The sequence below is a fragment of the Alosa alosa genome, chromosome 12 (assembly GCF_017589495.1).
Source record: "Alosa alosa isolate M-15738 ecotype Scorff River chromosome 12, AALO_Geno_1.1, whole genome shotgun sequence".
NCBI classification, from domain to species: Eukaryota; Metazoa; Chordata; class Actinopteri; order Clupeiformes; family Clupeidae; genus Alosa; species Alosa alosa.
The window spans coordinates 8,235,492-8,262,156 of NC_063200.1; the positions used below are offsets into that span (position 1 = coordinate 8,235,492).

Sequence of the window (26,665 nt, forward strand, 5' to 3'; positions counted from 1 at the left end):
CGGGAATGTTGGGAAATGAACGTTCTAAAGAATATCTGGGTTCATTGAATTCAACATAGAATTTTAGAACCTTCAATTGTTGCGGAACTTAGAACGTTCAAAAACCTACACCTTTAAGGGTTAAGGAGGAAATTCACCGTGACGTCATTTGAATGCGCCTGACCGGTGTTGGTGTTTGGCATTTGCTGGCCTCACGTTGAAAATTGTCAAGAATATTTATTTGACAGCCACAGCGCCTATATCACATAGAAGTTCCGTTTTTCGGTGTTCTGAAGGTTTTGTCTCTATATTCATCTCTAAGAGCTATTTTAGGCTTAACTCAGAACTTGGCCAAGTACGTTAACGAGTGAGGTAGCCTACCGTCGACAGAGCCCATGCTGCCACTGGTTAGCCGACCTAGCTAACTTCAACGAAGGTTCATGTTTCTATATTACTTGTCTGACTCTAATTTTACGCTAAAATGAAGTGTCACTACGAAGTGCTTGGCGTTAAAAGGGACGCGACAGACGATGATTTGAAAAGGGCATACCGGAAACTAGCTTTGAAGTGGCATCCAGGTAAGAATTCACCAATAATGTGAACGTAGGGTCAAACATATCCGCCATCGGTGTATGAGTGTGTAACGGAATGGGAGGCATTAATCAGTTAAGCGCTTTGAGTGCTCGGGGGAGGAGTAGAAAGGCGCTACATGGCATTTACCATCAAAGATCAGATATTTTCGCATATGTTTTTCTGATTGGGACTGTAATGTTAAACGTTCATTAAAAACATTTGACGCGTTCGTATCGACATTTTAACATGTAGGTAATGGCGTTTGCATTGTCTGATAAGATGTCTTGTTTTCACTATGATGATAAGCTATTCTCTGTACGCTGTGTATTCACTGTGTGTTTCAAATGGCAGACAAAAATTTGGACAACGCAGAGGATGCAGCGGAGCAGTTCAAGCTAATCCAGGCGGCCTATGACGTCCTCGGCGACCCGCAGGAGAAGGCCTGGTATGTTTATGTTTATGCTTCCTTTGCCTATAGAGACTTATGCCATCCATAAACATTACATTAACATTAAAATCAACAGTTTAAAGAAAAGTCATGCAGCCTAAATAATACTAATAAGGAATGCAAATCTTGATAATAGACAATAAACCATAACCATAACCATAATCATGGCCGGATTATCATAACAATGTAGCCTGGGTGCCATTCCGAATTTAGTCCCGCAACTGAGGTCGGGAAGTTCGGTCTGGCATTAGGCTTGTTTGAGATCGACTGACCTAGCGTTCATGGGCTTCGGAAAAACCTTTTTCAGTTAGGGGCTCATCACTTTTGTCGTCACGTTGTAGTTCGTTTGTAGTCCATGTGGCCTTTCAGGTCTAACTGGTTTAATGTGAACTTGGGAATTTGCCGCTTTTGTCATTTGAAAGCTGCCTATCTTTCACAAACGTCTTAAACTATATTTTAAGCAAATACAGTTGTTTATTTAGGATTAGTGAGTGTATGTTTTAACCTTTGTTGTGGCATCCGTGTTTGTCACACATTCCAACGGCAAAGCACATGAACATGAATGCACATTGAGTCTGGCTTTCTACGTAAACGTGATCTTCAGAGGCTAGCCGGGAGGAGCTACAACAGAGGGCAGACAGAGCCCGTTTACGGAGAGCCGGATCACTCCCTATTAACTCCATTGTACCTGCAATCTGTTGCAGTTCCGCTAGGGGCGATCACGAATTAGTGCAAAAACAATGGGGGTCTATGGTAAGCTGACTCTCGGCAGATGAATTTCGTTCTGCCTAGCTCCACTCATCCATCTGGGATCAATCCATTGAAGTGTTGCTTCAGAAGGCTGGGCCTAATCAAAAAATGCTTGCATATGATTGGATAAGCCACTTGTCCGTCATCTATTGACGTGCTACTTCAACCACTCACATCGAAGCCAACCTGTGACGCTGATAACAGTCTCACAGTCGCTTCTACGCTGTCACATCTATGAAACTCCCGCCCTGCGTCCTGATTGGCTCCACCATACAATCTCAATCTCGTGCTGAAATCACTCTCAACGGAAGAGGTCCCAGATGGATGTGAGTGAAGCTAGGCTGAGCTAAGCGGAACAAAATTCATCTGGCGAGAGTCAGGTTAGGTCTATGGACCTAGACGGCTAAATTTGTCTCTTTCACCTGGTTGTCGTTGAAAAATCGAAGATTTGATTGTGGTTTCTGCAAGCTCACTATGGATTATTAGCCTGACGAGCCAGACCCACATTAAAATGTAGGGTCTGGGCACTCACCGTTAGCAGTGCTCAGTCCGAGGGGCGGTATAATCAGTTGTCTTTCAAATTCCCTCTGCATGCAACAGGACAGTGGCAGCGCTATGAGTCCCATGCGTTTCCCACCAGCGGAGCTAGTTGACTAGTTCAAACGTTTGCCAACTTAATAAAAGCTTTACTCATGTCACACTGTTCGCCAGCAGCAACATCCATCTTATTTGTTTTCAAGTAGCAGGGAATTCAAGCCAAACCGTTGCAACTCTGCCATCAATCATTATGTTAAGCCCACCTAACGACTCTATACACGATTTCATTGGCCTGATTGAGTTTCGATTTCTGGAGCTCACAAGCCAACGGAGAGTTGCTAGACTAGGGGCGCGTCTAGATTTCTAGGCTAATGGATTCTAGGTCAAAAGTTGAATGAACGAGTACTTACGTCCTTTTGATTTCTTACAGGTTGGGTCGTTGTTGCCCACAACACACTAGCTTTCTGCTAATGAATGACGTCATTGACGCATTTGAAAGGCTTTTTAGAACAAATAAGTGACTCAAAAAATATAATACTCAGCGGTGTGTATTTTCTCGGTCCCCTCTTTCGCATGCAACATTCAAATTTCTGGGCAAAAAATTATATCCCGAGAAAAGTGGATTTGAGGGGTACAGCTCCATAGACCTCCATTAATTCTGCACTTATTCGTGAGCGCCCTCATGTGGAACCAGGAAAGGAACTGCAACCAGTTCAGAAACCGGAAGTTTCTCGAGAGTGGCGTTTCTCCCCTTGACATTAGGCTTGTTCGACTTGAGGCAGATCTGACTTGATGTGATGCATGCTGGGATGGACGCAATGCTTACTGGTTAGAAATTCTATCCGACATCTGTCAGCCGGGGAGTGCATGCAAATGAGTGCATGCAGACAGAGTGTTTTCATCTATATTTCACATAATCTCAGATTAGAACATGTAAAATGTTTGTGAATTTCTAATGACTGTTGGTAATGACAGAGTTGTTACAGGGCGTATTTGTGAGGGTTATGGCAGAGTTAGGGAATGCATCTTTCCAGTTTTGCATTTATGGTTTAACTGGGGAACAATTTATGCAGCCTATATATTAATCAGACTTTTTGAAAAAGATTGTTCTCCAACAAAGACACTCGTCATACCCATCAGTAGCCGTCTGAGTATGTCCTTCATGGGAGCTTTTTATCTGGGAGCTTTTCTCTATGACCGACATTTTCAGGGAGGGTGGTTGCTCTGCTGAGCACTACCACTAGAGGCAGCGACAAGACCAAATGAATTCCAAATCAGGACTCAAAGTCAAAGTCTGCTTTATTGTCAATTTCTTCACATGTCAAGACATACAAAGAGATCGAAATTACGTTTCCTACTATCCCACGGTGGAGACGAGACATATTTTACCAATTAGGTCCACAGACAAACATAACATTCAAGTAAACAATATAAAAAGTAAAAATAAGAAGGCACAAGAAAATAAGAGCAGCAAAATTTGAGTTGCAATTGTGCATAGAGTAGACAGTCAATATAATGGTGCAAAAGTCAGGCCAATAAATGGCTGACTCCTAAACCATCCTCCATCTCTGCCTCTCTCTGCAGGTATGACAATCACCGGGAGGCTCTACTTAAAGGGGGAGTGGATGGAGACTACCAGGATGACAGCATTGACATCCTCCAGTACTTCACTGTCTCCTGTTATTCTGGTTATGGTGATGATGAAAAGGTGTTTATTATTTCCAAAAGATGCTTTTTTTTTTTTTTTTTTTTTTATTCGTGTTTATGTACAACTATTTAAACTTCTGGTTTCAACATGAACACCACACTAGCCAAACAATGCTGAAAAAGTAGATGATCGATAGATAGATAGATAGATAGATAGATAGATAGATAGATAGATAGATAGATAGATAGATAGATAGAGAGAGATACAGTAGATACTTTATTGATCCCCAAGGGGAAGTAGTAGTACTAATAACAATGTCAAATATCAATTAAAATAATGAGTTTTCATATCAACAAAAATCACAAACACACAAACCATATCTCTGTAAGAGACTTGAGTCTTAAAACACTTGAAAGTCCCAAAACCATCACAAGGACGCAGAACATTAGGCAACTTATTTCACCAACAAGGAATCACCGAGGGAATATGTTAGTTTCCTGTGTTTTCTAATCACAGGTGACCTCAAGCACAGGACACCCTGTCCTTCTTTGCGAGTTTAATTTGGGTTGGTGAAATCCATGAAGTTTTTAGAATATATGTATTAAATCAGGGGTGGGCAAACTGCGGCATTCCTGCGATAGAGACGACGTTGGTTAGCTTTACTGCAAACTGCTTTTCACTCTTCTTAGACAACGTTTACAGTGTCAATGTCAAAACATCATGTTACATTGCAGCAGATCTAACTTGAACGCCAGCCAATTTTCAAAAACCCAATGTGGCCTTTGAGCCAAAAAGTTTGCCCACCCCTGCTGCTTGAAAAGGATTATTTGACTCAAGAATGGTAAGCCAGGTCAAGAATTGTCGTTTAGAATGGTTCATTTTTTAATTATTGCAGTGTTGTGGCAACACTCAACATGAGACACTAGAGAGCAGTAAAACACTTATGTCAACTCCATTTTATATCAATGTCATTATTTGATTCAGGTTGATTCAGAAACATTATTATTTGTGTTTGTTTGTTCATTCATTATTACTTAATTTTTTGTGAATGTTTTTATTAAATTGCCATCGTCTTTGCAAACAGCAGAGTATATAGCCTTATATCACACACTGTTGTTGTCCACTGCCCCCAGGGATTCTATACGGTTTACAGAACACTGTTTGAATCCATCGTAAGGGAGGAGATGGAGCACAGTAAAGAAGAGGATGAGGAGGACGAGGAGTTTCCATCATTCGGTGACTCCGAGAGTGATTTTGATACGGTAAGCCATTGAATCCCTTTGAATCCCCAGTCAATGACAGCCCTTAAGAAATAATCATAACTTTGCACTGACTACGTTGAGCTCTAAGCTCCCTGTATTTATTCCTCACACTGATTCCATTAGAGGATGGTAATGTAAGTGCCCCAACTGTCCCTCCACTCCAATTGCCACACACTCTGCTGTGGTCCCAGTGGTCTGTGTAAACAGAAGAAGCACTATTTGTCTTCTTCGGCTGGGGCTTTTGCTCCCACTAGCTTTTTTGGACCAAAACAACCATGTCTCTTAGGGTTTAGAATTTGCCTTTGTATGCAGCACAAATCCAAGTGGTCGATTCAGTTCAGCTCTGATAGAGAGCTAATGGAAGTTCAAACTGCTGTTCTGTTCACTAATGGACTTTATGCACAGAAGGCTCGTTAGGCGGCTCATGTTTTTTCGGTACAGCGTCAGCTGTGTTGTAACGGCATCTTCTGTTATAGTTTGTCCAATAATAACAATTTGAACACGCACACAAATCCTTTTTCCTTGCTCCAGCAGAAGCAAATGAGCTACCTGCAGAGTCTTCGTGCATAAGGTCTATTTGAACATATCTACTCTAGGTCCGTTGGACAAGGAGAGGAGCCATGGTAATCATGACAAGTAGATCATGTTTTTTTTCATTCAGAAGGCAGCTAGGTGTACGGTATACCCAGAAATGGCTCACTTTCTCTCCCTCTCTCTCCCTCCCTTCTATCAGGTTGTACATTTGTTCTATGCTCACTGGCAGAGTTTCTGCACACGCAAGAACTTTGCTTGGAAGGAGGAGTACGACACGCGGCAGGCCTCCAACCGCTGGGAGAAGCGCGCCATGGAGAAGGAGAACAAAAAGGTGCGCGACAAAGCCCGCAAAGAGCGCAACGAGATGGTGCGGCAGCTGGTGGCCTTCGTGCGCAAGCGTGACAAGCGGGTGCAGGCGCACAAGAAGCTGGTGGAGGAGCAGAACGCAGCCAAGGCTAAGAAGGTGGAGGAGCTCCGTCGCAAGCAGAAGCTCAGCCAGGCCAAGTACGTGGTCTCCACCCGCTGTCCACTAGCCCCGTCGTGTTTCTGGACGTGATGAGATCAGACTGGAGGTGGAATGTCAATGAAGCAGCAGAGCCTAGGGATCAGTATAAGGGGATGAGTATAAGTATATATACTCTTTTGATCCCGTGAGGGGAAATTTGGTCTCTGCATTTATCCCAATCCGTGAATTAGTGATACACACTCGGCACACAGTGAACACACAGTGAGGTGAAGCACACACTAATCCCGGCGCAGTGAGCTGCCTGCAACAACAGCGGTGCTCGGGGAGCAGTGAAGGGTTAGGTGCCTTGCTCAAGGGCACTTCAGCCATGCCCTACTGGTCAGGGTGCGAACCGGCAACCCTCCGGTTACAAGTTCGAAGCGCTAACCAGTAGGCCACGGCTGCCCCCTCAGATCAGTGACCGGGGAGAGCTTGAGCTAATCAGTGTGCGCAATCATGTGCCTGGAGGAAGGTGTCCACACATGGAATTAAGAACAGAGTAGTGGAACACTTCTCTTGAAGCACTGGCCATCTCTAGGAGGTGCAACATATTCAAGTGAAGGTGCCAAGTAATGACATGCAGTCACTTTATACATTTGCCAATCCACTGCTATGTTAAAAAGACTCGTCTTTGCCTCTAAATTGTTGTAGTCATGTTTTGATTGAGTGGTTATCTTTCCCCATTTCTCAAAATATGTATTCTAGATATTTTTTGAGACTGAGGTCAACCTGATGGTATTATATTAGTGACATGAGAACTGAGAAGCACCTGTTGACATTTACCAGTATTTTGTGAGCATTGCCTTTGCTTACCATTGATGGTGTGGTTTGTTTGGAGACAGCACTGTCAACACAGTCCAACCATAGCCCCAATTCAGTTGCTTTTTCTTTGGAGAAAGAGCCTAATCATTTTGGCTGTGGATGTTCTATGTGCAGGCTAGCAGAGGACTACAAAGAGCAGAGCTGGGCCGCTATGTCCGAGCTGGAGAAAGAGCTCCAGCAAATGGAGGCGCAGTATGGCCAGGAGTTTGGAGACACGTCCGAGAGTGAGGACGAGGAGGTGGACGCAGAGGCGCTCAATGGAGGCGGAGGTCAGTCTTCTGCTGAATGCACATGTTAATTTATTCATTCACACACCCACAATGCCTGTGCAGTTCGCTGCCTGTACAATATGATGATTTCACAACAGACACGTGTTGACCAACCTACCATTTTAACATGTTCTTATGTGTAACTCATTTCCATTCAGAATCTCTTTCAAACAGGTTTGGTCATAAGGTCCAAAATGATCAGTTTTGAAATGAGCTTTATTTGTACTTAAATTATGTTGGAGGAATATGAAATAAAATTTTAAAAAAAATGTATCGTACACGGCTTGGTGAAGGGTCATGTTATCAATGGAATTGTGTGGGAAATTACTTTGGGTTTAGATCAGTATAGTTGCCTACAATAGAATATGCAAGACTTATGGGACTGTCATGTCTACTTATAGTTTATGTCCTTTCTTTTGTAGATGCTGTCCAGATAGAGGAAATGGACGATTTTGATGACTGCTTATATTGTCCAGCCTGCGATAAATCTTTCAAATCAGATAAAGCGTGAGTAATATATTCAGTCACTCCTGAGGCAAAGAAAATTGCCATCATATAACCATGAGCAGGGTAATGAAAGAGGATGTCCCATCACTCAAAAGCCTTCATGTGAATCCTGTTCTCTACAGTGTCTCTGTGAAGATGGCACAGATGTGTCCAACCACATCATCATGCGCTTCATGACCCCTCTTCAGTAAAATTGGGCTGCATTTGGATATTCTATCCTATTATCTTATTCTATCCACTTTCCCTTGGCCTCAATAGAAAACATTATGAGGTTAAGGAAAGATATGAAGATAAATTCTAAATAAGGACTAAATGAGGGACGCCGACTCTATGTACACTAGGCTATGTAATTATGGGAAGGCGGGTGTTATTGACCTGTTGTTTTTACCTGTCATTAGGAATTGTGGGGCGTTACAATCACCTTACCTTTTGTAACGGATGCTTCATTGTACCATATGCTAAAAGAGATTTGAAAAGAAGCGTTGAAGCACCTTTCCTATTTAGTATTTAGAGACCCTGAACAGCTCTTATTCTGAATCTTCCTAAACAAAAAGACTATCCGACTGCAGCCTTTGTCAGATTTTAAATTTGTCATTTGTCAATTTTTTTCATACTTGTAAGACTTGATGTCTAATGGTCTTGATCTATGCGATGTTTCATTTATTGGACTCCTCTCTAAGCACACTACCTTGCTTACCGGCAGGATGAAAAACCATGAAAAGTCTAAGAAACACAGAGAGATGGTGGCGTTGCTAAGGCAACAGCTTGAGGAGGAGGACGAGTCTCTGACCGCAAACTCTGGGGAGAGAGGAGGAAAAGAGGGGGAGAATGAGGAGGAGGACGAGGAGGAGGACATTCCCCGGCAGAAGTATGGGAGCTTTGCTTTGGGCTGGTGCCATTCTCACAACACAGAGATGCCTTCATTCTTAACCCTACATCAGCATAATGTGTACTTTAACCATAATTGTTTTGCAAACATGCAGGCTGTCCAAGAAGCAGAAGAAGAAGAAGAGACAGCAGAAAATGTCCCAGGTGAGTGACACAAAAAGCTGAAGTGATGTGCAAGGAATCATGTTTGTCAGTAAATGACTTTAGTAAACAATTCTCATGTTGTCATTACTCATCTTCTAGTTTGCCCACCTCTATTCTCTACCATCTTTCCCTTTTTTTTCTTTTTGTATTGCAACCTCTTCCGTCATCCTCCCTTTCCTTTAGCAACCTGTTGAAGAACCAGAGAAGGCCCCCAGTCCGCCCCCAGAGTGTAGCTCTGAACAGCCGCCAGCAGCACAGCCGCCAGCAGCAGCACAGCCGCCAGCAGCACAGCCACCATCAGCAGCACATCCACCAGCTGCACAGCCTGGCGCTGCTGAGGACGCTCCTCCACCGTGTGAGGACCATTCAGAGGAAATGAGCCCAGAGGGGCTTGAGGCCACAAACAATAAAAGGTGCGCTGTGCTGTCAGATTCATTTACACTGCGAGCTTTTAGATTGTGCTTCTTAAAATGTAACCTGCTGCTCTTGTCAAGCAGTGATTAAGGTATAAAATAAAAGACTTATGTTCCTGTGTATTCTATACTGAAAACAGCATTTCAGGACCAAATCCATAGAGTGTACAGGAATAACATCAGTTTTTCACAGATTTCTATAGAGACCCTGAAAGGATAGGGTGAGATTGCTTTTGACCTATATTTGCACTCCCTCTTAAAGGCAACAGTATGGTGAGGGAATGCAAAACTATAGGCCTTTATCACGGCAGCCCACGGGCAGCTGAAGCAGGGCTGTTCAATTTCCTGTTGGCAGGCAAACCACAGGTGTTCCTAAAAACATTAACGAGGCCTCTGGTTGAAGTAACTGTGGCCGAATCTGACACTTAATTAGAAACACCTGTGTTCACACAGGAACAGGGCTGTTCACTTCCTACTTCGGCTGCCGTGATAAAGGCCTATTGAAGGAGCACAAAGATATTACAAGGGAACACAAATGTACCTCAATGCAGTGGGGGAATTATGTCAGTCATTAAATAAATACTTGAAGTTCGGCAAAACAAAGTGACCTGGCGCTCATATAGTTTGATATGATGAGGAGAAGGTTTTTTATTTTCAATTCGACACTTGAAGCATTACGATCTAACTTCTGCACTGTCTGCATTTGTAGTCCACTTATGCATACACTGGAATGAACCATGGAAATGAACTGGTCTTCAGTGTACAGGGAAGACGGAAATGGGAAACTCATCCTGTGGTGACCACCATTTCACTAGCTTTTCTGTTTCTGTGTTCATTTTGCCAGCTCAATGAAAACCAAGGCGAAGAAAGGAAAGGACTTCAAGAAGGTCAGCAAGTCTCAAGGGACTCAGGAGGCAGCCCCTGAGGTATACAACACTCTCCAACACCTATTTGCAAGGATTAAAGTTCTCCGTTGTACGATGGATTTCCGTCAATTTGATTTTAGAAATGTCATATTTGAGATCGATGCAGATCCGATAATAGGAGGGGGAGGACTAGGACTATCACCTTTGCTTTTCCTTTTTTAAGGCAACTACAAATATTAGGTCCGATGAATTAATGTGTGCGATGGGAAATGTTTAAAGACCTAATAGTGTTCTTGAGAACTTTCTGTGTCTCAATCAGTGACCGCTCAAGAAGATGGCCTACGTCAGCCATGAGTTTCGCTTTGTTTATGTTGTAGCTAAACGCTTGTCTCGGGCGTTTGCTTAAAAAAAAGAACACGTGTGGAGGACTATAACGGTCTAAAAGTTGGATTATAGTGACACAATCGAGACAGCTGATGAGGTTGGCCAATCCGTTTAACTTTTTTGGATATGATATTGTGAGCTCTATGTGCGAATTCGGAGAAGAAGCGTAGGCTGTGTCAGGGGCGCAGGACATATTTTGAAAGTGAGGGGGACCAAATTGTGAACACAAACCCATAATGAGATCCGATTTCCAGATATCGGATCGCCACCTCTGGCCCACTTTCGACCATCATATTTTAAACTTTAAACCATGGTGAAAACTGTGAGATGAGCACAACGCCAGATCTGCCCTCAGACCAGCTTCTTGCTATGTGCAATTCTACTTTTATTTATTTCACACTACTTGGGCCAATGGTAGAATACTGGTCACTACTAAGTATAAGTATATATACTTTTTTGATCCCGTGAGGGAAATTTGGTCTCTGCATTTAACCCAATCGGTGAATTAGTGAAACACACTCAGCACACAGTAAACACAGTGAGGTGAAGCACACACTAATCCCGGCGCATGCTTCGTGAGCTGCCTGCTTCAACGGCGGCGTTCGGGGAGCAGTGAGGGGTTAGGTGCCTTGCTCAAGGGCACTTCAGCCACGGCCCACTGGTCGGGGCTTGAACCGGAAACCCTCCGGTTACAAGTCCAGAGTGCTAACCAGTGGGCCACGGCTGCCCTAAATGGTACTTGGGTCAATGGTAGAAAAAAGAAACTTGATATGTTGATATTTTATGAAGCCATGAATGAATCATCATGCCTATGATCCAAACATAGACTACATGATCAAATAGCCTAGTTACAAAAGAGATTATCCCTCTGTTTGGTGGAATGTTGTTATTTCCATAGACGTCATGTACAATTGTTTGTGTCGTCTGTGTATGTTCCTTACATCTGTTTTGTCTGTTCTATGATCTCTTCTGTTTACAGAAGGAGCTGAACCTTCGTTGTGTGACCTGTCAGTTTGAGTTCTCATCCAGGAACAAACTGTTCGACCACTTGAAGACGACAGGACACGCCAGTGCACTCTCCTCTGATGCCAATACAGCAGGCAAGAGCAGGAAAGAGAAGAGGAAAAACAGATAGCTATGGCTACATTGACTCGGACTAAATACTTTTTCAGTTATGAACACTACCCCCACCACCTTTTTTTGTGGGAGTGGCTCTATGAGTCGTGAATGATGGCTATCCAAACTTGTTTTAAATTAAACGTGACTGAAATGGTCAGGATTTTATTTCCATGTGCATATGGTACTACAATCAGTCCTCTATACACAGGTTCAACATTATCAGCAAGGACATCACAGTCTTTGTAGCAAAACATTTATGAAACCATAACCATTTTATGATGGAAATATATATAGTATGGGTTCCCAGCATGCAGAAACTGCCAGATGCTAATTTGCATATGTTGGGCAATTTGTGTAATTGGGCTAATTAGCATAATCGCCTATATTGATCATATTGTAAGAGATGCTTGGCCAAAATGGACAATGTTTAGCCTGGGTGTTCCCATGCTGCCTTGCGCGCGATTTGATTCACGCTGCTAAGGCAGCCATGGAGCAAATTTTCGCCTGAGATAGGGGACCAATCACAGAACAAGGGGGAAAGCGAGACAATGATGAGCTATGCACAGACGCATTTGATAGACATCCGTGGCACCCAATAAACGGATCTGGGCATTTTTTTCAAATACGAGAAAATTAACGTTTGGTTCCCAGACCACGTCTCATTGAGAAGTGGTGGCGCTAGCCAGGCTAGACAATGTTAGTGTGTTTTTAGGGGTTACTGGAGATGCTGAGTCCATATCTGACATTTTCAAGATTCAAAATCACTGGTTGAAGCCTGGAAATATTGTAAACAAAGTAGCATAGTTGGCTAGCTTATCATAGTCTACTGATTGGACTGTTCAGTTTCCTCATGTGTGTTTAAGGTAATACTGTTCTCCTTGGGACAAGCCCTTTTGGGAAGTATTGAGATGATCATTCAACTTAATTCAATTAAAGGTCGGGAGCAGGGACATAGGCACAGAACATAGCACACGCTAGGGAAGTCAAGAACACTCGCACCTTACACACATGGGGTTGGACGCAGCCACACCATACAGGCACAAGCACACACAATAACAACCCCAAAGTTCTCCCAGAATCCTCAGCGCAAAACATTGTGGAAATCTTCAGCACAGTCCAGCACACTGACGTTACAGCTCCCCCAACAATCCATTGCCATCCCCAAGCAGCGGAGCTGTCCTCCGCTGCTCCACTCCGCCACGGTCGCGCCAAGGCCTCGACCTTCTCTCTGGCTCGTGCCATCGGATTTCACACAACAAACTTTTTTTTCCCCTTATTTTTCTAAAGAGCGCCGGCGAACAGGCCAACTCGGAACAGGCGCCCGCATAGCATGGTGCCTCCCACACGCATCCAAAGGCTTAGAGTTCAGTTTTTCAGAGGGCCCTCCCGCCGAAGCTGCCCAACCGTCGTGCCTCAAACGGCTCCGCCAACCGTCCGTCCTCAAGGCACCACCTCCTTGCTGCTTCACCTCTGCTCCGCAGCCAGGGCCACCGCCAACTCCAGCCTAAAGCCGCCCGGCGGGGGCAGGGGCTCCAGGTCTTCTCGCGGTGAAGTCCGCGCCCAGGCCGGCGTCACCACCTCATCTTCCAAGGCCGCTTCCTCAGGCCGCTCTCCCGGTCGCGTGAAGTCCTTCTCCACCGTGGCCACTGCATCAAGACCCTCCTCAGGCAAGCACTCCTCCTGTAGCCAGGCCCAGGCGACAGCTGGTCTCCTCCCGCGGCTTCTACTGAAGGCCTTTGTAAGCTTTTCAGTACCCCTTACAAGGGCTTTCTTCGGATCCTCTTGCTTGGGCCTCCACCTAGCAGTGAGCATGGATGGATTATGAACTTTCGGGCCCCTGGGCCCAGATGTATTAAGGGCCCCCTGCTAATTTTTCCACTAATGTGGAAGGTGGGTTTGGGAGTCCTACCTCAGAAATGTTTTAATTTGTTTGATGTGATTTCCTGTATTCTGGTGAATTTTGGGGATGGCCAATACTAAATTCAATCAGATTCATAGCCTACATCCTGATGTGTTAAGTATATATACTCTTTTGATTCCGTGAGCACTGAAGCACACACTAATCCCGGCGCAGTGAGCTGCCTGCATCAACAGCGGCGCTCGGGGAGCAGTGAGGGGTTGGGTGCCTTGCTCAAGGGCACTTCAGCTGTGCCTACTGGTCCGGGTTCGAACCGGCAGCCCTCCGGTTACAGGTCCGAAGTGCTAACCAGTAGGCCACGGCTGCCCTGTGTTGATATTGAGGCAATGATTCCATGCAAAGGCTTGGGCTTCAGGGCCCCCTGACCCCTTAGGCCCCTCGGCCTGGGCGCGGTAGGCCCGTGCAGTAATCCATCCCTGGCGGTGAGGTCTCCCACTTCTGGCTCCTCCAGCACTGAAGACACTGTCTCCTACAGATCGCAACTTGCTCCTCCATGGAAAACGTGCCCATCTACAAGTGCTGCTTTGGAAACTCGCCCACCCTCGATTCAAGTCCTGATTTGTTAGATGTTATCAGCTGTAACTGCAAAGCTGGGTTAAAACTGTCTATACATGTATCTGGAAAGTGCAGCTGTGTAGCTGCAGGCCTGGCCTGTACTAATTATTGTTTCTGCAAAGGCAGTGGTGATGTTACATGTGGCAATATATTTACACTGCAAAAATAGCAGAAGGACAGGGATGAAGAGTGTGGAGAAGATGGCGACAGGACCATGGATGAGGACAGTGAGGAGGATTAGTAGAGGGTAGTTCTTCCCTTTGATACTCAATTGTAAGTCACAGCAGAGGGCCAGTGAATAGCTATTTCCAAAATTATTGTGGAATTCAGAAATAACTTGATCCAAATTAGTCCTGAACACTGAACATTTTTATCCTCCAAAAATCTGTCTAAATCGCCCCCAAAAACTCAGCAAAATCAGCTTAATGAGAGTAAGACTGTGACCAAACCATGTTTAAATAGTGTCAGATATGTCAGATATGGACTCAGCATCTCCAGTAACCCCTAAAAATATACTAACATTGTCCATTTTGGCCAAGCAGCTCCTAAAATATGATCAATATAGGTGATTATGCCAATTTATGCTAATTAGCTTAATTACACAAATTGAAGTAGAGAGGACTTGTCAGAGGGGTGTGTGCTTTTGAGCTTCATCTCATTTCACTCAGGTATTGTTGATGAAAGGATGCTTGTTGCCTTTTCCACTTTTATTGGCACCTCTGGTAAAGGTAAGCAAAAATATATATATATATATATATAAAATCATCTATTGGCATTTTAACTGGCATTTATTGGCATTTTAACATTAAATCTCAAAATTAACACAATGAGGAAAAATCCTCAGGTGAAAATCCTTGTTTTCATTGTGAGACTAAGATAACCAAAAGATGATTTTGTATAGACCCTTTCAACAATAAAAACAAAAACAATGCTTGAATGTTCTATTTGGTTCCCAATCTACTTACTCTGCATTAAAGGGACACCAGGCAACGTTTTCGTGTTAATTAATCATCTTCGTAAATCGGTATATGGTTAAATGACTCATTACTGGGCGAATGAAGGCTCTCTCGTCCGCCCCTACTGCCTGTAGGAAGAATATCCTACTTAAAAGTTCGGTGTATCCTACCCGCCGACTGAAGCAGGATCAGTTTACAGCACAGAGTCAAAGTCAAAGTCTGCTTTATTGTCAATTTCTTCACATGTCAAGACATACAAAGAGGTCTCAATTACGTTTCCCACTATCCCACGGTGGAGACAAGACATATTTTACCAATTAAGTCCACAGACAAACATAACATTCAAGTAAACAATATAAAAAGTACATAAGAAGGCACATACAATGAAGAAATAAGAGCAGCAAAATTTGGGTAGAGATTGTGCAGTTGTGCATACAGTAGACAGTCAATATAATAGTGCAAAAGTCAGGCCAATAAATGGCTGAGGTAGTTCTGTTTGACCTAAGTATGCAAGTGGCATAGAGGTGCAAGTTATGTAAGAGCAGCAGAAGTGTGTTCAGAAGTGTTTTCGGGACAACAGGGCAACAACAAGTTGCAAAGTGTGCAAGTGTACAAGTGGAGTAGTGCAAGGCAGCCATTGTGGGTCCAAAGTCCAGGATGTTATGTAGCTGAGGGGGGAGAGAGTTCAGCATCCTAACAGCCTGGTGTATGAAGCTGTTGGTGAGTCTGGTGGTGCGGGAGCGCAGGCTTCTGTACCTCTTCCCAGAGGGCAGTAGATCAAACAAATTGTGAGCGGGGTGACTTGCATCACTCACAATTGTGGTCGCCTTGCGGCTGAGGTGGGAGGTGTAAATGTCCTTCAGGGACAGAGGCAGGCTAATGAAACGCTAGAGATTGTTTCAAACGTGTGTATAATGGCAGAGCCGGCGAAGAAGCAGTGAAAACCCTTGACGGAAGACGCAAAGAAAAGGAAATGAGCTTCAGACCGAGTGAGGGGGAGTTTCGTAGAGAAAAAGTATCAGGCTTGCCTGGTGTCCCTTTAAGATAACATATGGAATGTTAAAACGGAAGCCTTGTGGGGCCACCTATGATGCAGATAATGGAACTCTCTTGAAAGGGTCTATACCGCATTTTAGTCAACTTTAAGAGGTGTGCCAATAAGTGCAGAGGGTGCTGTAATTATTGGGCAGCAGCAGTATAAAACGTAGGCACACAGCTTACAGAATCAATCACCGTATTAGTCAGCACAGCTCTCACTCTGGACCCCAGCAATAGACCCAAATGTGGAGTCAGTCAGTTGGATGAACAGTTCAAGAGATATGCAAAAGACAGATGCCTTGTTTTATAGTTAGATAGGATGCCTTTGTAAAAAACAATGTCAGGCAGTTTATTGAATAAACAGTGCATCAAGGTTTTCAAAACAGTTTAGTGTTAATTTTAGGTTAATTCATTCATTATTCATTTGTTTAATTGTTTTCCACCTACCCGCAGAGTCCAAATGAAAGGCACTTTAGTGTTGGATGCTGGTTGAAAGATAATCAATCTAAAGAGTTGGGGTAGGGGGAAGGGTAGTAACCTCTTCCAGATGCAGATGCTACAGCCTCGCTCCTATTGAGACTAACAGAAAATAGCTTAATCTGGACTGTAATCTCAGCCTACTGTGCTGATGAACTTTACCCTAGGACTGCTTTACATTAATAGCTTAGTTATTGTGTTTCCTGTGAGATGGGTGTTCTGGTGCCAGGTTTAAAGAGCATATTCTGCTGTGAGCCAAGAGACTGGATATTCTTCTAATATCGAATTCAATCTTTGATTTTAAAGATAAAAAATGTAAATATGATTTCAGGTGAATACAGACTGTAGATGTGTAAATGTAGTATAAGTCTGTTACTGAAAGTCACAAATTCTGGCTAATTTTAATTTCCATCATGGATCCTGAAATTAAAATATTCTGCCCTGACATTAAAACCAAATCACCGGTCAGTAGTGTAGCATGCACCTTACAGCTGTGCTAGGACTTCACATCAAGCTTTATAAACAGTAATCCCATGCCACACCATATCTATGCTGGAGAAATCAGTGTCCAAACCAGGTCTCATTCCAGTCTCACTGGGGCATTCATCTCCTCTCCATGAAGTTGACCACTGCCTGATTGAAAACAGCTAGGAAGAAATCAGCATCCTCTTTTGTGATGCACATGGGGGGCTTGATCCTGAAGGTCTGTAGGGAAATGGTCTGCTGTGAGAGACTGAATGGTCTGTTGCACACAGGCACTCTTCCACCACAGTATGCAATACATTAAATCACAACATTTGTCAACCTGCAAAACCCTGCTGATATCTGCATTAATACTAGTGTCCAGAGACAGACGGGTTGCATACTCATTAGCTAATATCCAACGCAGGGTTATTTCAGTTTGATAGGTTAAAGAATTGCATACAGACTGCACCATGCGAGAATGGCTGGGTGACCAGATGGGTGGTCCTTTGGGTGTGCTAGTTTGTAGATATGCTGACGGCTTAATGGTAGCTCTGCTCCTGCTGAAAACCAGCCTACCTGTCCATACACGCCTCCTTTCCCAATAAGAACTCCCATATCTTTGACGCCCTCAAAGATCTCAGCCACGTCACCAGGGGGAAGAGGGTCACGACTTGCCTGAGTGAGCAGAGGGCAAATAGAGGTCGTGTTGAGGCCTGCATATGGGAGGTGCAGAGGTGCTGTTTCCATCGTGGTTAATCTTTAACTGTAACAGTGCTGCCATGACTTGCCTCCAATCACATTCTGTCAGGTACACAGACACACCTAAACGCACTGCATGCGAGTTATGAGTGAAGGTTCAGAAAGGTCGCTCTCTCACTGGCATTAAAGGAACCGTATGTAAGAAATGTATTTCAATTAATCATAAAATGTCCCTGATATGCCACTAGACATTAAGAAATCATGTTCATTTCAAATACTTATATCACTGACAACAGTAGTCCGGCCAGGATATTGTCATTTAAAAAGTTAAGGTTGCAGCCCTCAACTGATGTTGATGTTCTCATGTTGTGTTTTGGCCTGATGCGCCACCCTCCACCTATCTACTAATCACAAAGTCAGTAGTGTTTCGGCATCCGGGTTGCCAGCTCTTCCATTCAGGGGGGAGGGGGAGGGGATACACCATTCTACAGTAATGTGAAAGTGATAGCAGTACCAGTTTTGGCCACAATCTTACATACGGTTCCTTTAACTATGCATAAACCTTGGCCTATGACAACTGCTACACCAAAGTCACCTGTTTCCAACAAACCATATGGTTGACAGAGCTATCAAGCATGACGTAGAAAATAAAATAGGCATGTATTATAACAGCAGCAAGCAGGGCACAATATCAATTTAAGGTGAAAATATCTACCACACTGCAAAAAGTGCCTTTCTGGGAAATCACAGGACACACAGGCATTAAAACTTGCTCAGAGAGTTACATCATCTGTAAATGTAAATTAAATGTTCTTTCATTTGTCTGTTACGTTGTTTTGATAATATGCAACATAAGGAATCATGTTGAACTACACTTACCTTGTCTTTGACCATCTCAATGCCAATCATGAGTCCCTTGCCACGTACATCACCAATGATTTCATACTTATCACGCAGCTTTGCAAGTTCTTCCAGCAGATACGTGCCAACAACAGCACTTATCTTTTGGATTCCATCTTCCTCTATTGTCTGAGAAAGACAAACAGACTAGTTATGTTTTTTGTGAATCTCAAAAGAACATAATTATATTCATGACAACTTACATTTTCAGGAAAAGAATGAGATAATGTTGAAAAGATGTCATTAAACACTGAACTTACATCAAGCACTGAGGAGCCGATGGCACATGCCACTGGATTGCCACCGAATGTGTTGAAGTGAACTCCTTTTCCAAATGAGCTGGCAATCTCTGAAAAGAAGAGGAGCAAAGTGACTCAGAGGCAAAGGCACTCAGGAAAGGCTGAAATGGGCTTCCTTCAGGGAAAAAGTCTTAGAAAATCTAAGAGACCAACAAAATGACAAAGGAAGCCTGCCCTGAGTGTACAACTTCCAAAAACCCTGATCTTTTTTAATAAAAGAAAGTGCAACTTAGTAGTGGGAACACGGTCAGGCTGACATAAAAGAGAATACAGCAGACCCATTCGGACAGGGTATTCTTTAGACTAAACTTGCAGCACTCTCAAAACAGGAGTAGGCACCAGCATGTCTCACTGAGCAGCAGTTACAATTTAATTCCTTATCGACAGTGTCCTTCCAGTTAAGACCTTCAAAATATCTCTTGCTTTTGTCTATTCTCTCCCTCCTCCTCCTCCCCTGCCGGTATGTCCTTGCTCATCAATCCCCTGAGTAGCTGATGAGGTGCAAACATCTGTTTGCAATAATGAGAGGAATGTGATTAATACTTAAATTGTAGCATTTGCCTTTGATTACGTTTCATCAAATGAGTGGACTGCAGAGTGGATTATAAAGGGTAGAGATGTTTCCATGTTTGACAAGTGCTGCGTAAGTTAGGTATGTATTTCTTACAATTTAGTATACCACCGTGAGAAAATAAAACAAATTACAGCAGATGTTGTTTCATGAAAAGAAACATCCTTAAATTGAAGGCTTGCCTGGAGTTGTGACAACTGCCCCCATTGGAAATCCATTACCTATGCCCTTTGCCATGGTAACCATATCTGGAATAACACCATGACCTTGGAATCCCCAGTAGTGGCTTCCTGTACGTCCAAACCCAGTCTGGACCTGACGGTCAGGGGTTGGGAGAAAAAAACAAAATAACGTTTTCCTCGTTCTGAGGGACACACACAGGACTATCTGAGCCTACAAAGAATGTGTACACTTTGAACAATGGAAAATCGAACAAATGTACACTATCGTTTAAAAGTTTGGGGTCACTTTCTTTCCACTCCATTATAGACCAATGTTTTCTCAGTTAGCCTTTTAAAATTATATCAGATTAGTAAACAGAATGTGCCTTTGGAACATTGGATGAATGGTTGCTGATAATGGGCATCTGTATACTTTCTGTATACTTCTGTATACTGTATACTTTCCAACATTAATGATGAAAACAAGGACATTTCTAAGTGACCCCAAACTTTTGAATGGTAGTGAAAATAACACTCAATATATAACGGCCATGTTAACCAATGACACAGTAGAACAAAAAGGCAGTATACTGTTTGTATCAAATATTAACATGGTTTTGTAATAGTTCTGATTTTCAGGAATATGTGTCAACAAGTACATGAAAAGTCTGAATGAAGACCTACAGATATGCATGTACAGTATGCAGGAACATACTATAAAGAAGTGTCTGCTATGTGGGCCCTCCTCTGATAAGCATCTGCATGTGGGCCTTCCATCAGCACTAAAAGGTCACAGTCAAACCTCTTCTGAGATTGCTTGTTGGAGGAATGATTTACCTAATGCTCTTCATTCTAGCAATAGTTCAGGGATCTTCAAAAAGTTTCTTTCAAGTTTCTTTATTTGTCACATGCATAGTGATAGGCCTACAACAAGCAGTGAAATGAACTCCTGACTCCACTCCAACTGTGCTATCACATACTAGTGTAATAATAAGTTATAGAATAAAAGTTTAAAATGTGAATAAATAAGAAGATAAAATAAAGATAAAATATATACCTCCCCAGACTACCCCTCCCCTAGCCTAGAAATCTAGACGCGCCCCTAGCGGCAGCAAATTACATTTGCTGCCAGGGCTAGTCTAGCAACTATCCGTTGGCTTGTGAGCTCCAGAAATCGAAACTCAATCAGGCCAATGAAATCGTGTATAGAGTCGTTAGGTGGGTTTAACATAATGATTGATGGCAGAGTTGCAACGGTTTGGCTTGAATTCCCTGCTACTTGAAAACAAATAAGATATATGTTGCTGTTGGCGAACAGTGTGACACGAGTTAAGCTTTTATTAAGTTGGCAAACGTTTGAACTAGCCAACTAGCTCCGCTGGTGGGAAACGCATGGGACTCATAGCACTGCCGCTGTCCTATTGCGTGCAGAGGGAATTTGAAAGACAACTGATTATCCCGCCCCTCGGACTATGCACTGCGAACGGTGAGTGTCCAGACCCTACATTTTAATGTGGGTCTGGCTCGTCAGGCTACCCCTCCCCATAAATACAAAATAACCTTGTACTACTAAGGACAGAGTCATGGTTTGTATATATTTATACTTATTGTTGTTATTCTGTTAAATTGTATTTAGTCTAATTACTAAAACTATGAACATAAAGAAACCTACCTCATCTGCAATGCAGACGCCTCCTCGTTCACGCACAAGCTTGTAGGCCTCTTTCAAATAGTCCTTAGGGTACTGAACAGACCCGCCCACACCCTGTGACAAATATATTATTACCAAAGGGTTCATTACCACAGCATACAATTCATAAATGCACCGCAGGGTGTTACATCCCGGTCTAGGGCTTGTGGGACATAACAAAAACGGGCAGACACAAAACGTACAAATATTGTGTATTTATTAATCAAAAAAAAAACAGTATGGAAAAACAGTCTATAAGCCACTACGAAAAACAAGGCCTACAAAGTAGGCCTCTGCAGCCAGGCGCTCACTCCTGGTCTCACCCCCAGGGAGTGGAAAAATGACGGTGGTTACACGGGAAAGGCCCGAGGCTGGCCCTAGTGGCAGCGAAGTGCGGCAAGAGCGAGCGAGCAAGAGCTGAATGACGTCAGCCACTTTTAAAGGGGAACTTGGCAACTATTTCAACGTAATAAACCCGTTTAGAAATCATTCGGATGGTTAAATGACCTGTTCGGTGAAAATGGTGACTTTCCCGCTTCCCCTAGCGTCCCCAGGCGGAAAACCAACCTTGCAACATTGAGACTTACCGTCCCGGAAAGAGAAGTGAGAAACAAGTTTTAACTCGTTTTAAATCGTGTTTCTTACCTTGTAACATCCACATAGTTCTGCCAAACTTATGCTAACCGTTCGCTAGCTTGTAAACAAATCCATGTGCTTTATCGTTACCTTTTCCCACAGTTTGAAATAGCATAATGCACAATTTCTCCAGCAGAGGGGGAAATCCTGCCAAGTTTCCCTTTAAAGGGACGGGCTATCCTGACGTCCAATGGGTTCACACAGGCCCGTCGCTAGAAGGCAAGCAAACCAAGCAATTGCTTGGGGCCCCGAGCTCGCCAGGGGCCCCAAGACAACGACTGGTTAAGAATAAAATGCAACGACAAACTGTGAGCGCCCCTTTGATAGTGAATGCAGTAAAGTGCAACGACACTGTTACCGGTAATACCGGGATCCCCCTCAAGGGGGCCCCTCTCAGTAGTCACTGACAGCAGCCAGCCAGCCAGGTTTGTGATCTCTGCTGCCGCGAAAATATAAAACCTCGGCAGTCGTAATGATACGGAGTTATGCGTCCGGAAGCCAGAAAAGAAAGAAGAGAAAGGAAGAGGATGACAAGAAAAAACAAGATAGTGGTAAGTGATAAATTACACTGGATAAAATAACTCTACTTGTCTTGTACAAATGGTGTAATGTCGCAGCAGGAAGGCTAGCCTAGCAAAAAATGTTTATGTTAACTACCTGCCTGACAGCCCATGCTGCTTGTAACAAACTAGAACAGTGTTTTTTTCGAACGGACAGAATATGGTTACATACTGTAATATGTGTATTAACGGGATAAGGAAGATGCAGATCTGTTCCAGAATCACTGTCAAGGGCGTAGGTTTGGTCTCAGCTTTGGTGGGGACACATCCACAACTCCTGTTGTCACGAACATTATTGTTTCAATACCAATAGCAAGTGAAGAATCTCGATTTTGATACTATTGCAATTTTTTTAAAATTTGATTTGGTTTGTGAGATCATTTACATCAGTGGCAATCATAGAATTTAATTGACCCTCCACACACACACACATAGAAAGTGATGGTTGTCATAGGTTTCTTTTTCATATTTTGGAATTCATATAAACTATAAATGTATATTGATAATTATAGTATTTTATGATCTGCATGATTATTAATAGCTAAACATATTTAGTAATTTGATTACATCATATTGATATTGGCTATCAGCTGCCTTTGACACGGTTAATCACCGCATCCTTCTCTCTATACTCGCTAACATGGGAATCTCCGGTTCTGCTCTCTCCTGGTTTGAATCCTACCTCACAGGACGCTCGTTTAAAGTATCATGGCTTGGTCAGCTATCTGCACCTCACCATCCCACCACAGAGGTCCCCCAGGGCTCAGTGCTGGGCCCCCTTCTCTTTGCTATCTACACCACCTCCTTGGGACAGATTATCCGTTCGCATGGCTTCTCATACCACTGCTATGCAGACGACACACAGCTCTATCTATCCTTTCTACCTGATGACCCCTTGGTTTCAGTACGGATCTCGGATTGCCTCTCAGACATAGCATGGATGAAGGCACACCACCTCCAGCTGAACCTCTCAAAGACTGAACTGCTGGTCCTCCCAGCTAAACCTACCATACACCACGACGTCAACATCAAATTTGACTCCCTGTCTGTTTCACCTACCAGGACTGCAAGAAATCTAGGTGTTGTTCTCGACAACCAACTAAACTTATCAGATCATGTCTCAGTCGCCCGGTCATGCCGTTTCGCACTCTACAACATACGGAAAATCAGGACTTACTTGACTCAAGATGCTACCCAACTTCTGGTTCAGGCAATAGTCATCTCACGACTCGACTACTGCAACGCCCTCCTGACAGGTCTCCCAGCCTGCGCAGTGAAACCCCTTCAGATGATCCAGAACGCGGCGCCTGGTCTACAACCAACCCAAAAGGGCACATGTTACCCCGCTGCTCATCCAGCTTCACTGGCTACCTATGGCGGCCCGCATCAAATTCAAGGCTCTAACCCTTGCCTACAAAGTAGTCTCCGGTTCTGCTCCCACCTACTTGAATGCCCTCATACAGACATATGCTACCTCCAGACCGCTGCGCTCCTCAGACGAACGACGGCTAGCTCTACCACCGGTACGCTCAGGCCAATCCAAACTTTTCTCATTTGTTGTTCCTCGTTGGTGGAACACACTGCCAGTTCCTACAAGGGCAGGGACATCCCTCTCCATTTTCAAAAAACTCCTGAAGACCCAGCTCTTTAGAGAACATCTCCTCTCATAGCACCACTTACAACAAGTCTTGCTGATCCTAGCACTCACCAGCCGTCTTAAACTGACACGTAACTGTTAAAAACAGCACTCACTGATGCACTTATTCTTACTGTACTCAACCGTTTTTTAAATTGTCCTAAAATTGTTGAGAATTGCTTTAAAACTTAAACTGTTTACTATGTTGTAAGTCGCTTTGACCTAAAAAGCGTCAGCCAAATGTAATGTAATGTAATGTAGGCCTAATGTAATATTTAAATTATTAGGCTACACTTGTCTATATCATCACATTTGGTGTGTAAATCTAATTGAGTGCCTGTCACTTTAAGAGGAACGTGAATGCTGAAAAATTGTTTCGCAAGTGCAAGGATATGTGGATTCAATTCATCGTGTTTGCTATGTCATTAGATAAAATAAATGTTCAAAAAACTAACAAGTCAAAGAAAATCTTTCTAGGATGAGATCATAGAAGAGATAAGTGTCTCATTTCTATGAGTATGGAAATGCACCAGTTTATCTTTTATTTCTTTGCATTGTGCAGGCTACATTCACAAATACATTAGCCTACATAAACAGAATATAGGAACAGGAAAATGTCTCGGATCCATTGTTTATTACGACTGCAAGATTGGTAGCCCAATTAGCCTAACAGCAGGGTTCTCAAGTCTCACACACGCAATTTAACAGGTTCACGCCACACCTTGCATTTCTCACGCAGAAATATTACTAGAGATGTAGGAAGGTATCTGCATATTAGAGGACGCGCAGGCATACGAGAGGATATCTCGCAGAGTTTAGAACTAGCGCACCACTCACCAGCAAAATCAAAAACATAAATAGCCACCGACATCCAATCAAAAAATAGTGTTCGTTGTATCCGTGTAAAATTCCAAAATAGGACATCCCCTCCCTGCAACCACGTTATGTTTGTGCGCTTATGGGGTGTTTAAGATGTCAAAACTGCACCAAAATTATTTTTATTCAGAAATTCAACTGTTTGTCATTTTGGTGAACCAGCTTATGGCACTTTAAAAGTGTGTGTAAATCAGGCCTTTCTACGAACACTTGTAACGCTGTAGGCTTGCTTAGGCTACTTTATGGCAAAATTATTTTCCTATTTATAAACTAAACTAAACTGTCGGTCATTAAGAAAACATAATGAAGTGTCGTTGTAGCTTTGTGTAACCCAGACATCAGCAACGTTCATTTTATACGACCTATCACCAGGCGCGCCTGTACGTCCGTACGCACTGTGTGTACTATCAGGCTACTCAACAGCGAGAGAAAATTTCCCTTGTGTGTGTGTGTATTCATACCTTCCCAACTATGCACAGTATGCCATTAGCTGCATGCCATTAGGCTATTTACCATTTTCTATTACGTAAAGTTAGTGAACACATTTTGTTTGAGCAGGAGAGAGAATATGCACGCAGGCACGCAATAGGCTACTTGTTGTTTTCTTTTACTGGCTATCTATATATGGTTATCAGCACACAATGTTGAGCTAATTCACGAACTCAATACTCATCATGGATATTACTACTCATCATGGATATCACAAGTTTTAAACAACGAAAACAGAAAGGATGGAGGCAGCAACGCTAGGAGTTATTCCAGATGGACAAGAACAAGGTAGGCAATTGGTGTGCTTGTCAGAACGTTAGACTGCACTAAAGCCAGGCGTCACGTTACAGCTAGAACAAAACTAAAGGTAACTTTAGCCTGTATAGGGCTGTATCAAGTTGTCCAAATGAATAGGTCATTGTAGACGTTGTCGTTGTATTATTGCATGTGGATGTTGTTATGCTATGTAGGCTACTTTTTTCACCCGTCTGAGCCTCCATGGACCATGTTAACAATGAATACAATTAGCTTATTATCAATGAGTGTTATCAATTTGAGCGAGTATAGGCTACTACACATTTTTTTTTTCTAAAGATACAGGACTGCTGCAGACAATGAGCTGCCAACCACCATAATGTAATAGCAACCCAAAATAATGAACTTGCTGTCCTTATAAAAAATAAAAAGTTGGTCTCGGCATGCATTCTTGATCCAATGGTTCAGTGGCAATAGGCTACTCGAGTGAAAAAAAACAACAATTAGCCTAATAAATAAAATATTTGTCTCACTCAGTACATATATCTCGTAAATTGGTGAGCCATAGAATATCCCACCGTCAAGATTATTATGACCGCCACTAGCAAAGCTAGCGAAGCGGTCATATAGGGATTGTCAAAGTTTTTTTTTTTTTTTTTTTTTCGTCACCTACTTCCTGAATTTTTGGTCAACGATACCCGGGACACCGAACCACCGGGGCACATGAAATTTGGTTGGGTATGTAGCCCCACTAGACTTTTACGGAAAAATTTCGTTTCGTCCCCAGGGGCCACTCCCCCTGCTGGGCCCCTACCTGAACCGTGGCACTGAGGATG

The 26,665-nt window shown here is 43.2% G+C and overlaps 2 protein-coding genes across 3 annotated transcripts in view; one reads left to right on the forward strand and one right to left on the reverse strand.

Annotated features, from left to right (window-relative positions):
- The first annotated feature begins 153 nt into the window (after positions 1 to 153).
- On the forward strand, positions 154 to 11,803 carry dnajc21 (DnaJ heat shock protein family (Hsp40) member C21). Its single transcript, XM_048259893.1, has 12 exons — positions 154 to 557; positions 904 to 997; positions 3,872 to 3,995; positions 5,069 to 5,197; positions 5,931 to 6,235; positions 7,173 to 7,327; positions 7,750 to 7,834; positions 8,538 to 8,702; positions 8,818 to 8,866; positions 9,050 to 9,279; positions 10,124 to 10,205; positions 11,509 to 11,803. The coding sequence occupies exons 1-12, from the start codon at positions 461 to 463 to the stop codon at positions 11,662 to 11,664; spliced, it is 1,671 nt and encodes a 556-aa protein (XP_048115850.1). The 5' UTR covers positions 154 to 460; the 3' UTR covers positions 11,665 to 11,803.
- A 4,640-nt stretch (positions 11,804 to 16,443) lies between these two features.
- agxt2 (alanine--glyoxylate aminotransferase 2) overlaps positions 16,444 to 26,665 on the reverse strand; it is a 30,365-nt gene continuing 20,143 nt past the window's right edge. For both annotated transcript variants that reach the window (XM_048259771.1, XM_048259770.1), the window contains exons 9-14: positions 21,360 to 21,452; positions 19,709 to 19,841; positions 18,917 to 19,005; positions 18,636 to 18,785; positions 17,634 to 17,732; positions 16,444 to 17,297 (exon numbers count right to left, since the gene is read on the reverse strand). In XM_048259771.1, coding sequence (XP_048115728.1) covers positions 17,196 to 17,297; positions 17,634 to 17,732; positions 18,636 to 18,785; positions 18,917 to 19,005; positions 19,709 to 19,841; positions 21,360 to 21,452 — 666 coding nt within the window. In that variant the 3' untranslated portion in view covers positions 16,444 to 17,195. The remainder of the gene's footprint in view (positions 17,298 to 17,633; positions 17,733 to 18,635; positions 18,786 to 18,916; positions 19,006 to 19,708; positions 19,842 to 21,359; positions 21,453 to 26,665) is intronic.

What these genes read in the sequence shown, in the direction of transcription:
- dnajc21 (XM_048259893.1), top strand. Translation starts at nt 461, where the DNA reads ATGAAGTGTCACTACGAAGTGCTTGGCGTTAAAAGGGACGCGACAGAC. An exon ending in TCTTTCAAATCAGATAAAGC is followed by an intron (nt 7,835 to 8,537) that starts GTGAGTAATATA and finishes GCTTACCGGCAG; the next exon opens with GATGAAAAACCATGAAAAGT. An exon ending in CTCAGGAGGCAGCCCCTGAG is followed by an intron (nt 10,206 to 11,508) that starts GTATACAACACT and finishes TTCTGTTTACAG; the next exon opens with AAGGAGCTGAACCTTCGTTG.